At 42.2% G+C, this 14,147-nt stretch overlaps 1 protein-coding gene across 5 annotated transcripts in view; it reads left to right on the top strand.

The window, feature by feature from the left end:
- TTC12 (tetratricopeptide repeat domain 12) overlaps nucleotides 1–14,147 on the top strand; it is a 51,052-nt gene that overhangs the window by 25,139 nt on the left and 11,766 nt on the right. For all 5 annotated transcript variants that reach the window (XM_019753346.2, XM_074335468.1, XM_074335466.1 and 2 more), the window contains 6 exons: nucleotides 1,797–1,868; nucleotides 5,873–5,933; nucleotides 6,391–6,579; nucleotides 7,725–7,794; nucleotides 8,655–8,743; nucleotides 10,807–10,975. In XM_019753346.2, the coding sequence (XP_019608905.2) occupies nucleotides 1,797–1,868; nucleotides 5,873–5,933; nucleotides 6,391–6,579; nucleotides 7,725–7,794; nucleotides 8,655–8,743; nucleotides 10,807–10,975 (650 nt within the window). The remainder of the gene's footprint in view (nucleotides 1–1,796; nucleotides 1,869–5,872; nucleotides 5,934–6,390; nucleotides 6,580–7,724; nucleotides 7,795–8,654; nucleotides 8,744–10,806; nucleotides 10,976–14,147) is intronic.

Here is a 14,147-nt window from a genome sequence, read left to right as displayed (position 1 = left end):
ACTTTTTCACGCAGCCTTTTCATCACTTCCAAATAGTAAACTTGGTTAACTGTCCAGTTGGTACAAATTCATAATGAATAATCCCTCTGATATTAAAAAAGTGTTTGCAGGGGCGGCCAATTGGCTCAGTTGGTTAGAGTGCAGTGCTCATAACACCAAGGTCACCGGTTCAATTCCCACATGGGCCAGTGAGCTGTACCCTCCACAGCTAGATTGAAAAAAATGAAAAACAAAACAAAACAAAAAAAAAAACGATGACTTGACTTGTAGCTGATGGGTCCTGGAAAAACACACTGTTCCCCAATTAAAAAAAAAGTTAACAGCGTTGCAACAAGTTCGCGAAGTTGTCTGATCTTCATGTGTCCAAAAATACATTTCTTCACAGTGCATGTCCTTCTACTGAACTGCTGTAGCACTTTTCTGAAGGAGATTTGCTGTAATTTTTAAGCCTTTGGGTCCTAGAGTCAAATGGGCAGATTTTAAATCCCAGCTGTTCCACTTGGGACCTTGAACCTCTCCAACCTCATCTTAGTTTCCTCATCTGTAATATTGGGATAGTAACTACTTCATAGAATTGTTACAAGGTTTGCATAAGATAATTCGTATGAACCATACAGAAAGAGTGAACATTAATGCACAGTTATTACTATTACTACTGCCATTTACTTAGCAACAAATCATGAAATGATATTCATGAAAATGCATCTAGAAAGGGCTCTCCAATAACAATTATTGTTACCTCTTCTATTGTTATTTAACTTTTCTTTAAATTTTCTCTTTTGCCCTGAAATGGATTGTCATTGTAACTGTCGTAACAGCTGCTGATACTGTATTACCTGGTGTTGCACTAGCGTTTTACAAGCATTTCGTCCTCACAACAACCTGAGAGAGAGAGAGAGAGAGAGAAAGAGACTATTATTACCTTCACTTTCCAGATGAGGAAAATGATTATCAGAAAAGCGAGGTAGTCTGGCCAACATCCCATTTCTGGTGAGAGGCAGACCAGGGGTTCACCCAGGACTTTTTAGACTCCATCTGACCCAGCACATTGCCTTGTACATAAAAGGGGTTCAATTACTTAACTGGATGTTTTAAATTATAGTTTATGTCTTTGTGCCAAATCATTCCCTCTGGAGTTATAGTAATTAAGGGCAGGTAGGTGCATAGGTGCAGGGCCCCCTGTTCAGCCTTAAGTTACAATCCTGCCTTTTGTAGGGGGAGTTCCTCCCAACCTTAAATGATAAGCGAATAAAATCCCAGTAGCTACATCGTGGGTTATTTCAGGGGAGGAACTTCCCGGGCCTACTGAGATGTAGTCTGTTTACCCAGAGTACATTTTCCTCTCTTCTAATAAACCAGTGGTTCTCAAACTTGGCTGCACATGAAGAGTTTTAAACAATATTGATGCCTGGTCCCTACCCCGAAGTGTAATTTAATTGATGTGGGATTCAGCCTGGCTGGCAGGATTTTTATAAGCATCCCAGGTAATTCTTAATGTTCTATCAAGGTCAAGAGCTTTTCTAAACTAAGGATTTCTGGTTTGTTTCCTGATTGAGTATCATTAAATGGAAATGAAAACTGACAAGTATCATTAACTAATTTGATATAGAGCTTTCTTGAGTATCCAGGCTCCTTGCAGCCATCAATTATAGATGCACGGAAAAGTTTTAGTTGTCAACTCTGGGAACTGTCCTGAGAACAAAGCTTGGCCTTACCTCTATTAGCTAGGCAGCTAGGGGAATGCTGATGACTTTAAATCTTCTGAAACATCTTATTACTCATTCCTTTTTATGCAGTGTGATGAAAAATGCATCAAAGCGTATTTCCACATGGGAAAAGCCCACCTGGCTCTAAAGAACTACAGTGTGGTAAGTTTCTAAGAGAATGTAAGTGAAGTGTTTGATCAGAGTGGCGCTTCAGATTGTCTGAGGAGAACCATCTTCCTCCAAGTTGATTAGATATTAATCCACCTTTTAGTACTTTCCAGGGTAAATCTTAAGATCTTAGATTTGGGAAGGATGTTGAATGTCATCTAGTACAGCCCCACCCGCTGTAGGAACGTTTCTGCAATATCGTCTACCAGTGTTCATTCAGCCCCGGGCGAGGCATCTCTGGAGAGAAAAGACAAAGCAAAATGACAAAAACAAAATTCACTTATAATCTCATCACCCAGAAGTAATCATGCAGATATACACACACACTACTTATATTGTTAGTAGCAGCTTTATTGACATATAATTCACATGCTAAACAATTCATCTATACACAATTCAGTAGTTTTTAGAATTGCACAACTATCACCACAATTAATTTTAGAACATTTTTTGTCACTTCCCCAAAAGCTCTATAGCCATTAGAAGTCACTCCACATCCTTCCACCCCCACCTCAGCCGGAGACAACCACTAATCCAATTCTGTCTCTATACATTTGCCTATTCTAGACTTTTCATATAAATAGAATTATACAACATGTGGTATTTTATGACTGGCCTCTTTCACTGAGCATAATGTTTGCACGGTTCCTCCATGTTGTAATGTGTATCAGTACTTCATTCCTTTTATTGCTGAATAATATTCCATTGTATGCATAGACCACATTGTATTTATCCCTTTATCAGTTGGTAACCATTTGGTTTTCCACTTTGGGCTATTATGAACATCCATGGACAAGTTTTTGTGTGGACATATGTTAACAATACTCTTGAGTGTTTACCTAGGAGTGGAACTGCTGAGTCATGGGATAACGCTATGTGTAACCTTTGGAGGAACTGCCAGAGTGTCTTCCAGAGTGGCTATACCATTTTATAGTCCCATCAGCTATGTATGGTGCCAATTTCTCCACATCCTGGATAATACTTGTTATTATCTGTCTTTTTTATTATAGCCATCCTAGTGAGTATGAAGTGGTATATCACTGTTGCTTAGAATTGCATTTCCCTGGTGACTAATGATGTTGAGCATTTTTTTCATGTGCTTATTGGGCATTTGCATATCATCTTTGGAGAAGTGTCTCTTCAGATCCTTTGCCATAGTTGTATTTTGGATACAAATCCCTTATTGGATAAATGATTTGCAAATATTTCTACTAATCCTTGTGTTTTCTTTTCACTTTCCTGATGGTGTCCTTTGTAGCACAAATTTTTAAAATTTTAATGAATTCTAAATTACTTATATTTCTCTTTGGTTACTTATGCTTTTGGTGTCATATCTAAGAAACCATTGCCTAATCTAAGATTTACTCCTATGTTTTCTTCTAAGAGATTTACATTTAGATCTCTGATCCACTTTGAGTTAATTTTTTGTATGTTGTGAGGAAGTGATCCAGCTTTATTCTTTTCATGTGGATGTCCAGTCATCCCAGCACCATTGTTGAGAAGACTATTCTGTCTCCCATTGAGTGATTTTGGCACTCTTGTCAAAAAAATCAATTGATCATAAATGCATGGGTTTATTTCTAGACTCTCAATTAATCTATGTGTTTATTCTTATGCCTGTACCACACTATCTTGATTCCTGTATCTTTGTAGTAAATTTTGATATTGGGAAGCATGAGTCCTCTAACTTTGCTCTGCCTTTTCAAAATTGTTTTAGCTATTCTGGTTCCCCTGATTACCATACGAGTTTCAGGATCAGCTGGTCAGTTTCTACAAAGACGCCGGATAGAAGTTTGGTGTAGATTGTATTGAACTTGTAGATCAGTTTTGGGAGTATTAGCATCTTAACAGTGTTAAGTCTTCCAATTCATGAACATGGGATGTCTTTACATTTACAAGATATACTTTAAAAAAGAAATTGCCTCCTGTTGTAAATTTTTTTAAAAATTATTTTCTTTGTTGGATTTTCATTCTAAAAGTAATATAGGCTTATTGTAATAAGGTCAATAATAGAGAACTTTAAAAGAAAGAAAATGTTAATTGCCCCCACTGTACCAAATTCTGTTCACTCATGCATTCATTCAATTAATTCACTCAATAAATATGTATTACATGCTTTCTCTATTCCGAGCACTGTCCCAGGCAACAGGAATACAGTAATGACCAAAACAAAATCTTTGACTTAACTGAACTCATTTTTGGGATGGGGTGGCCAGGAGACAAAAACCAAATAAGCAGATGTGCAGTATATTGGGTAGTGATAAGTGTTACTGAGAGAACGAAATCAGGAAGCAGTGAAGATGAGACCAGTTTTACGTGGAGTGGTCAGGGAGGGCCTCTCTAAAGGAAGGGAGAAAGTGAAATGAGCAACACCTGTGGATATATGATGACGGCGTGGTTCAGGTGAAGGGATAGGTAGAATGGAGAGAGCACGGAGGAGAGTGATATGAGATGAGGCCACGCAGGTGATGGAGTGTGTGGAGGACTGATCCCTAGGGCCTGACAGGCTTTGGAAGCACCTTGGCTTTTACTTTCAGTGAGTGAGCTGGGAACCATTAGAAAGTTTCAAGTAAAGGAGTGAAACGATATGACTAATGTTTCAAAGGATCAGTCTCTTGTATGGAGAATATATTTTGGCATGTTAAGAAAAGAACAGAGAACCAATTAGAAGGCTATTGCAACAACTTACCCAAGTGAGGTAACGATGACTTGGACGAGGTTGGTGACGATGGAGGTGATGGAAAGCGACGGGATTCTCAGTACATACTGACAGGGAAGCCAACAGGAATTGCTGATAGATTAGATCTAGGCTTGAAACGAAGTTGGATACAGGGTCAGTGTCTTAGTCCTTTCGGACTGCCCTGACAAAATAGCAGAGTGGGTGGCTTAAACAACAAATATTTGTTTCTCACAGTTTGGGAGTCTGGGAAGTCCAATATCAAGATACCGCAGATTTGGTGTCTGGTAAGGGCCCGCTTCTTAGTTCATGAACAGCCAGAGGGTGGAGAGCTCTCCGGGGTCTCTTTACTAAGGGCGCTAATCTCATTCATAAGGGTTCCGCCCTCATGACCTAATCGCCTCCCAAAGGCTCTACGTCCTGACACCATCACACTGGGGATGAGGTTTCAACATACGAATTTTGAAGAGATACAAACATTTAGTTTATAGCAGTTACCATGTTTGATGTATATACTTCTATCCTGCAACACTATTCTCTGTTTTAATGTGATGTTTTTCTTCAGTTTATTTCTTAATCTTCTAGACCAGGCTTAAGCCTTCAAAATACCTCACAACTATTTTTCTGAGCTTTTTTTGTTGGTACCTGGTTGTTTTATACTCTGGGCAGTTCTTGATATCCCTGAGGATACTGCCCTAAACCCAGCATCATGCCTCATGAACTGGAATCTTTCTTTTTCCAGGAACTTTCTATCTAAAGATTTCCTCAATGAGAGCCCCTTACTCTCAGGTTTTCTAGCTGACTCTTATATGGCCAGTGAATGGACCCCTTGGTAGCTCTCTTTGAAGCCCTGTGTGTCTAAGTAGGCAGTTCTTGTTTCCTGTTCCCAAGTCTCTGTCAATAATGTCTCTAGCTTTATTTATTCCCTTACTTCCTACGGGGATATCTGACAGGTAGCCTCCTGTCTCTGTCAGTACAAATATCGTATCTAAATTTTGCATTTACCTCGTGATTATTCCTAACCCAGCCAGACATGATCCACAAGAATTTAAGAATGACGATTTTCCATCACAGGCTGTACCTGACAACACTATTTTTAAAAATAAATTTTGAAATAATACCTGTTGCCCCACAGAACCAGAGAAACCTAAACAAAATGTCAAATGCATGCTATGTCCCTATGCCTACCTCCTAGGCTGGGAGCAGGAGGAGGCTGGGAGGAAATAATGAAGCCTAGCCTTGTGATACCCAGTGTCTTTCTTATAATCACCTTTACCTCCTAACCACTTGCGAAGTTCTTGTTTTTGTTTTGTTTTTCCAGTCTAGAGAGTGTTTTCAGAAGATCTTAGAAATAAACCCCCAGCTGCAGAAACAGGTGAAAGGTGAGAATGTTCCTGCTGATGTCTTTCACTTGAAATCTACTTTCCCTTCATGCTCTGGCCTTAGGCTGCCTTCCATACGTTCTCTGCACTTGGCCACGAAGCCACAGTCTTGCTTTGCCTACACAATCACATCTGCCTACACAATCACATCCTCTATGAGAACAGGCTGCCCTGCTGCTCTCCTTTATTCACCAACTCACGTCTTTGCCTTCCTCCTTTCTACATACACCACCCCCCTTTAGAGCCTTCTAGATAGGGAATCATGTTTTCCTTGAATACCCAAGGCAATTTAAGGCTCTGGGTGTAGACGGTACACTAGTCCCAAAATTTTCCTTGCTGAAGACAAGTTTGAAATATTTTAATGTGTTATACCTCTCAACGTCCCGTCCTCAAAAAAGGTTACTCCTTGTACAGTAATGTTGATGTTAGGGTTTTCTTTTCCTTCTTGGTTTGCTAGATTACCTGAATCAAGTAGATCTTCGGGAGAAAGCAGACCTTCAAGAGAAGGAAGCCCATGAATTGCTGGATTCAGGAAAGGACACAGCCGTGACTACTAAGAACCTCCTGGAGACTCTTTCCAAGCCTGACCATAATCTGTTGTTCTATGCAGGGGGCATTGAAATCCTGACTGAAATGATGAAAGACTGTAAGCTAGAGACATGTGTGATCTCATGAATATTGTCACTGTAAAGGGATAGAGTTTAGAGATCCGCCCCTATGAGGCAAAGAATCCCTTCCTTCCACAAATATTGATTGAAGGCCTATTATAATGTAGGTGGTAAAGGGGATGAATAAGAAATATATCCCTACCCCAGCTCCATCCTCTCCTCAGAGCATGTGTACATACAACACACATGCAATAAACACCACACATGCACAATACAACACAAACAACACTCATTCCATATATACTTACATCACATACACACACACAGCATACACTCACATATCTACTTCTATATGCCACATACACACACACACACCACGTACACACGACACACATCACACCATATATACTTACATCACATTAACACACATAACACATCTTGCACATACCCACACACCCTTTGCATATCCCACACATACCCTATTTACACCCCAAACACCCTGTACCACCCCCATAAATCTTCCCCCAACCATAGGGAAATGGAAGATGGAATTTTGTAGGATAAACTGTAAGGTTCACCCCAGTCACATTTAATGACTGCTTAGGACGTTTCAGAGCAAACATCAGCTCCTGCTAATGAAAGCCATACTCTTCTCTCTTACCAGTTCTTATACACATTGGTACCAAGGCTTAAGCCATTTTTTTTAACTCAGTGACAGGATATTGTTTGTACAAATAGATGGAGTTTCTTACTTCCCTTTAGTATACAATTGAGGGTGCTCAAATATTCCCTTCAGTAGTTTCTTGGAAATTACAGACTCCTCTCTAGAGCCTAGAAACAGCTTCAAAATGAATATTTAAGGACAGATGGAAATGCTAGTTCTTCCCACAGGTTAAGCAGCTCCTGGAGATTATCTAAAGATTACAAAATGATGAGTTGTCAGATAACCCGTGGGGCCACTGGGCTTAGCTTTCGTTCTCTGAACAGGATGTGCCTCTCACTGGGGCACCGAGTGGCTGATGACAGCCACAGGTTTCAGAATGTAAAGGTATTTGTTTCTGCCTAAGCTTTAATTTGGTGACTTTGACATTCTATATTAGGCTTCTTATCAGCTGGCTCTGTTACAGCTAGACATCAGCCAGAGTTCAGGAGTCTGATGTAGTTTTCTCTGAATTTGTTTCAGGCACAGAACGAACTTTATTCAGAACACACAATGGATTCAGTATCATCACTGGGAATGAGAACATAAAAAGGTAGGAATTTTAAAAAAAAATAAAGAAGAAAGTAGGAATTTTTGGTAAAGACAGCCAGCATCAAAGCAAGGAAGGACAACCATTTCTCATGAAATCAGACACTAATCACACAGGCAGGCTTCACTGGCTGATACCACCTTCGGTCAACATCGGTGTTTCCTTGAAGAGTGCAGACTAATTCCCCTTGAACTGCTATATGAATTCCCCTTGAATGCTGAGTCTCAGGTTGTTTGAATTATGCCACAGTTAACAACTGCAGAGAGAGAAAAGGTCAACAAAACTTCCCAGGCTTTCTCCAAGCACTTCAAGTCAGAGAAAGGACCATCTTACTGGTTTCCCACCAGTTACAAGATTGCTATTTATTCTTTTCCTCTGATATCAACAATGAGATCAGCTGGGTCCTGGCTGATCCCATTTATGATTTCATCTGAAGTAAGACCCACGTGGTAAGAGATGGTGTGGTGAGCTTGTTATTTTGTGTTTCAGTTGTTCTGGTGTAATTCCTGAGGCTTAGGACCCTGCTGTGGGTTGGCGTCACCAGCACATGTTTGCATGTATGAGGAGACCCTTGAAACCTAAGCAGTCTGCAGGCCCACCGTCGTTAGTCACCCATGACTCCTGGCTCACCACCCGCCCTCCATGCAGCCCTGACGTCCTCAGCCTGCGTCCTTGTCCTGGAGCTCACAGTTCAGTGCTTAGTAGTCCATTGGCCCTGGTGACCTACAGCTCTGGATTATAAAATTACTTTCTTAACCCTGCATTTGAGGAGTCTGTAGGTAGAAAAAACAACAACAACACAACTGAAAAGAAGATCAAGACTGATTTCCAGTTTTAATGTTCCTCTCCCTTGTCCATTCTAGATGCTTTTCCACAGCAGAAAAAGGTACAGTGGAAGAGACCGTGTGTGTGTGTGTTCTCAGGCTCTGGCAAGCAGTGTGCAGCGGGAATGGTAAGCCTGGTTCATCATCATTAATCGTTGTTAATGCCTGTTAATTCCAGAACTCTGTGGGCAGACATAATTGTGATTATTTCCCCAGAGGCTAGGCTCTGGAGAGTTGATGTGTAGACATTCCCTCAGAAAAAGCCTGTGGGTCAGAAGCAAGACGTACGCTACAGTTATGTCTCCAGCGACCTTACAGCCTCCTTCATCATGGCCAAGGTCATTGTCAGCATAATGAGTGGTCTTATCACACACCCTGCTCTCTGCAGACTCATGACTTCTGCAGTAGGATGGCAGAGTTTTTCCTTTCCTGTCTGCCTAAAAATATTGTGGGTTTGTTTTTATTTTTTCCTGACCACTGTACCCATTGCAGCATCATGAGGTTTATGATTGTCTCTGCCAGCATCTTGTGACACTGATTAGTGTGTAATATTCAAACAGCAAAAAGCTATGGGGATTTTAGTTACCTCGTTAAGTCTTAGTTTTTTACATATTAACATCTTCTGGGGTCCACTAACTTTTTGTACAATCTTTCTTATCACTTTTGTAACCTCAATGTAAATACAAAATTGAAGTATTTTCCTTATTTTAAAAAATTGTGTTTTCATAGGAAAAGGTCTAGCCTTGGACACAAAACACTGAAAATGAGCTGTGATAGTTGGGTCTCCTTTTCACAGCCAGTGAATGCAGTTTATAAACTTGAAAATGCTAACTATGAGATAATGTAATTTTTTCCTTGATTTAGTAGAGTGGAGGAATCATCTAAAGTTCTAGAAAACTAGAGAATCAGGGGGCCTCTTTCCTGAAGGGAATTATGTCAGACTAATACCACTGTAGGGTGTTACCTGCCTGGAGTGGTGATTCTGCAGATTCCCACAAAGGAGGCTACGGGAGGCAGGGCTTGGTGACCATGTGAATGGGACATAGCCCTCCTTCCATGCAGCCCCGGCATCCTAAGCTGACATCCTACTTTGCTTTCTGTGAACCTCGGGGTCATGTGTTTTCTTTAACATCTGAAAATACATTGTCAGACACAGCCTGTCATGTAAATGCTCTCTATCTCAGCTCTATGAAACTTTAGTATATCCAACTCAGTAAATACACAGCAGTTTTTCAAAAGGACAAGGGAATACTTAAAAGTAAGGACATGGAAATATGTCTGTGTTATGTTGTTGAGTGGGAGAGAGAAGCCAGTTACAGGGTAGGATGTACCAATCATATTTTTAATATTATTCATATGAAGGGTGACTAATAGCTCCTTTTGGGAATGGTCTTTCTTGGAGCGGGTACGAGAGAAGGGGACTTTCATTTTCAGCTTTTTTCTCCCTCTGTGTCATTTGAATTGTTTCCAATGTGCTACTTTTCCAGTATAAGAAAAAATATATAAACTAAACAAACTCTGCTCCATTTCATGGCTTAGCCTCATACTCCAGCTGTACCCCTGCCTGCCCTCAAACAAATTCATGCACCTGGTTAGAAAATGAACCAGGTGAGAGGGGGTAAATCCAACGCCAACACCCTGGAAATAGCTTATAGTATGGGAAGGGGGCATTCTTTATTAATGAATGTTCTTATGTGATATTCTGGTTTTCTAGAAAGAACTCAAATGGTTGCTCTGGCCATTATGTGAAAGTTGATGGTCTAAAAATATTTCACAATTCAGCTGATTTCTTTCCCTTTCCTCATATTTCCAGATACACACACACACACACACACACACCAAGGATCCCTGAAAAGAATAATAACAGCTAATGTATACGTGCCAGGCTCTGCCCTAAGCACCATCGTGTAGTAACTCATTTAAGCCTCGTGACAACTCTGGTAGACAGGTCACCATCCTCACCTCATTGATGAGGGAACTGAGGAGCACAGGCGGTAACGACTCGGCTAAGGTCGTTCATCTGGTCATTCGGACTAGCAGTCTGGTTCTAGAATCTGTGCTCTTATACTTCATTCATCCACCTCTCAAGTGAGTGGAGAAGAATCATGTGTCCTGTCCAGATGGTGGCAGACAGAGCTGGGTTAATTGCTGTCGTAGCGTGTGGTGGACGGGCTCGCCCTGTGTCTTACAGAAGAAAACCAGCGCCTGCTTGTCATGTGCCCTGACATGGGCAGGCTGCTGCCCTCCCTCTTGGCCTCCGAGGCCCTGCCCGTCCGGCAGCAGAGCCTGGCCCTAGTGCTACAGCTCGCCCAGATGGAGAACGGACGGAGCCTGGTCATCAGCCACCTCGACCTGACCCGGTAAGGCTCTGCCAGCAGGAGCGGCCCTGCAGCATCTCAGATCATCCCCTGTGAAGCGAGGACTGGCCTGTCTCCCCTCTCACATCTCTGACATAAGAGGTGCCATCAGACTTAATTAAGGATCAATATCAGATAAAGCCTTTGAAAGGAACACGCCCTCACGAGGACCAGGACAGACTCCGGTCTGAGCCTAGTGCCATGGACAGGTACACTTCCGCTGAGTTTGCTTTACCTCACGTATTGCAGGCCGTGTACATGACAGCATTTCCAAAACCAGACTGGGAACCTAACTTTAAAACAGGTCATTTGCTCCTGCCCTTTTAGCCTCAGCCCTTGCTCAGCCCTGTCCCCACTTTTCTTCATTTGTGTTTGAGGTAATACTATCTTATTTTGCATATCCTTAAACCCTTTCTGGAGCAGGTAAAGTATAAATAAATCAAATACATCTCAAGTATTGCTGTGTGTAGGTCTTCCCAAGGCTTAGGGCAATAGAAATAGAATGTGCCTCTCTAAGTAGACTGTATTAAGAAATTTACTGACCATAGTGATTCTGCTCAGTGCTCTTCTACCTGTAAAGATTATCAGTTTGAATATGTGAAATTGCTACTTTTACATCAAAAAAGGTACATGTTGGTAATTTCATGTGGTTCATTCAACCTGATAGAAATAGCATTAATTATAGCATGCTTTATAAGTGCTCCATACATAATCTAAAAATGGAATTTGGCTTCTGATTCTTTTCATTATCTCATTTTATCTCTTCTCAGCATGGGATGTAGGCAACATAAGTGTTATTACCCCGTTTCACAGATGGGGCAGGAGAAATGGCAGCAAGTAACTGAGGGAATCTCACCCAGCTGTCCCCTGAGCCCTGGAGCCCAGCTCCCACTGTCTGTTCCCAGTAAGACAAACAGCCAAATCTGAAACCTTGTCAAATCTCTCTTGGCCCAAGCTGAGACCTCCGGCACCTGTCCTATGTAGGAGAGAAGGTCCACTGTGTGCGAAGTACGAAGTGCTTATTAAGCCTTGCCTGTGGCTCTCCCCTCCTCTCAGCCCCAGAGGCTCACTGGAAAGGCTGTGACAACCTGAGGCTCAGCCCACACGTGGAGGATCGTTCACAGAGTTAAATCCTCAAAAACACACTTCACGTTTCAAACAATTCCACTGTCATTTCCTCAATACCTTCATCATGTTTTCTCATTTGGTTTTGGTCTCTGAGTAAATGTAGCTAAATTGCCGTAAGCTTTGTCCCCCCTAAGCTATCTTCGAATTACTTGAGTTTCAGTTTGAATTTTTGAATCCAGCGTCTTGGAGTGGCGTTTATGAGCATCCCGTGCCTGCTCTCTTTAGAGTCAAAGAAATGTCAGCTTACTTGGCTTCGTGCCTGCTATCCTACCTAGTTAATGTCCATCTCCAGTTCAATTAGAAAGAGGTGGAGTTCCTTCTCTGACAGGAAATGATATGATTTGAAGCAGGACAGTGCTACACACAGGTCCCCTGACCCTCACAGAGAGGCACACACATCACATTCCTCCCAAAAGGCTTTTCCCTAATATGGGAAGTTGAAGGAACATTTCATTGTACATTGACAGGAGACAAGTGAGGGCCAGTATCACTTTGTGGAAAGCGCTAGGTTTTTAGATGCCAGCCATCATGAGCCCAAATCCTCAGCTTGTCTCTGTCCACGTATGTGACCCGGGACGGTCTCTTCGCCTTGATGAGCCCAGGGTCTCACCTGTATGCAGACTTATGGTGATGCTTAAGAGAAATGATGCACGTGTGCCAATTAAGTTTTTTCCCGTGCATTCTACAGAATACTGGACCAAGAGAAACTAGCCTTGTTTTTCTCACATAACAAAAAAGATTAAAGGTGGCAACAGCTGATTCAGTGGCTTAAAGATGTCAGGGTCAAGGTCTCTGTCCTTGTTCTGTCCCTTCCCTCACGATCACACAGGGGGGCTGCCACTGCAAGCATTGCATTGCTCTTTAAGACAGGTTAGCACCCACCGGATCTGTCCCTTTCATCAAGAGAAGCCACTGCTTTTGTTTCTCTGTGGTCAGAATTGTGTCACGTGACACCCTCGTGGGGAAAGTGGTTCCAGCTTCTATAGTGGAGTGAGGCAGGATAGCCAGGTGTCTGTGGGGTTTGCCAGCAAACCGCATCTGCCACAGTAAAGAAAGCAGCTAGTGTCGTGCCTGACACATAGTGTGGATTCAAGAAGAACTTGTACACTCATTTTCTCTCTTCAGGCTCTATGGCTCAGGGTCCTAAACTGATGTGAACGTGCATTGACTGGTTACACTAGACCGTTTTCTGATTTGTGGTCCATCTACAGGCACACAGGCTGTCAACAGAGTAGAAAAGTTGCCACCAAAAAAGGAGACGAGAGGAAGTAGAAAGGGACAGCCTGTCTCCCTCAGCCCAGTTAGGATGCGCATTTTGTTACATGGAGACGAAGCCTAATTGTTTGTCTCCCGGAACAAAAACTAAGCGGATCTTAGGCTGCCAGCTCCTCTTCTGTGCTGCTCAGGGTCATTAGCATTGATCTTCAAGAGAGGAGAAAACAGATTTGAATTGGTGAAGGAAGGACCTGAGCTAACTGTAAAATCAGCGATTTCTGACAGCAGATAACACTGGAATACACTCCCGGACACATTGGGGATTTGCAGAAGCGTGAAGCTACCTGGGGCCTTAGAAACAACCCAGTCCAGGCCCACCCAGCACCGATGTCCCCTCTGGGAGGTCCCAGTCTATACATGATGTGCATTATGCCTCCAGGGAGGATTCTAGTGTTTTTATTATATTTTTCTCCGTTTGATTAGGATTGACACTGCAACAGCTAATGGACTGGGGGTCTTTCCCCAGCTAATGACAGGGTGTGGATCTCACCTCCCAAGGCAGCCCATCCCATTCAGGACAGTTCTGCTTGATACAAAATTATTTCCTTACACAGAACACAAACCATCTACTCCATTCCAGTCGGGGACAGTTCTGCCTCCTTATATTGAGGCCTCAGTTATGCCTATTGAAGACCTACCAAGTGCATCAACTCTCCCACTTTCCAGTGCTTGAGGTATCTGAAGACACTGGTCTTTTCCAGGTTAAGCATGTGGTTTCCTCAACCATGCCTCAGGTGATTTGACTTCCAGACCCCTTCTATTTGTAGAACAA

Source organism: Rhinolophus sinicus, linkage group LG06, assembly GCF_036562045.2.
Source record: "Rhinolophus sinicus isolate RSC01 linkage group LG06, ASM3656204v1, whole genome shotgun sequence".
Lineage (NCBI taxonomy): Eukaryota > Metazoa > Chordata > Mammalia > Chiroptera > Rhinolophidae > Rhinolophus > Rhinolophus sinicus.
This window is presented reverse-complemented; position numbering and strand designations above follow the sequence as displayed.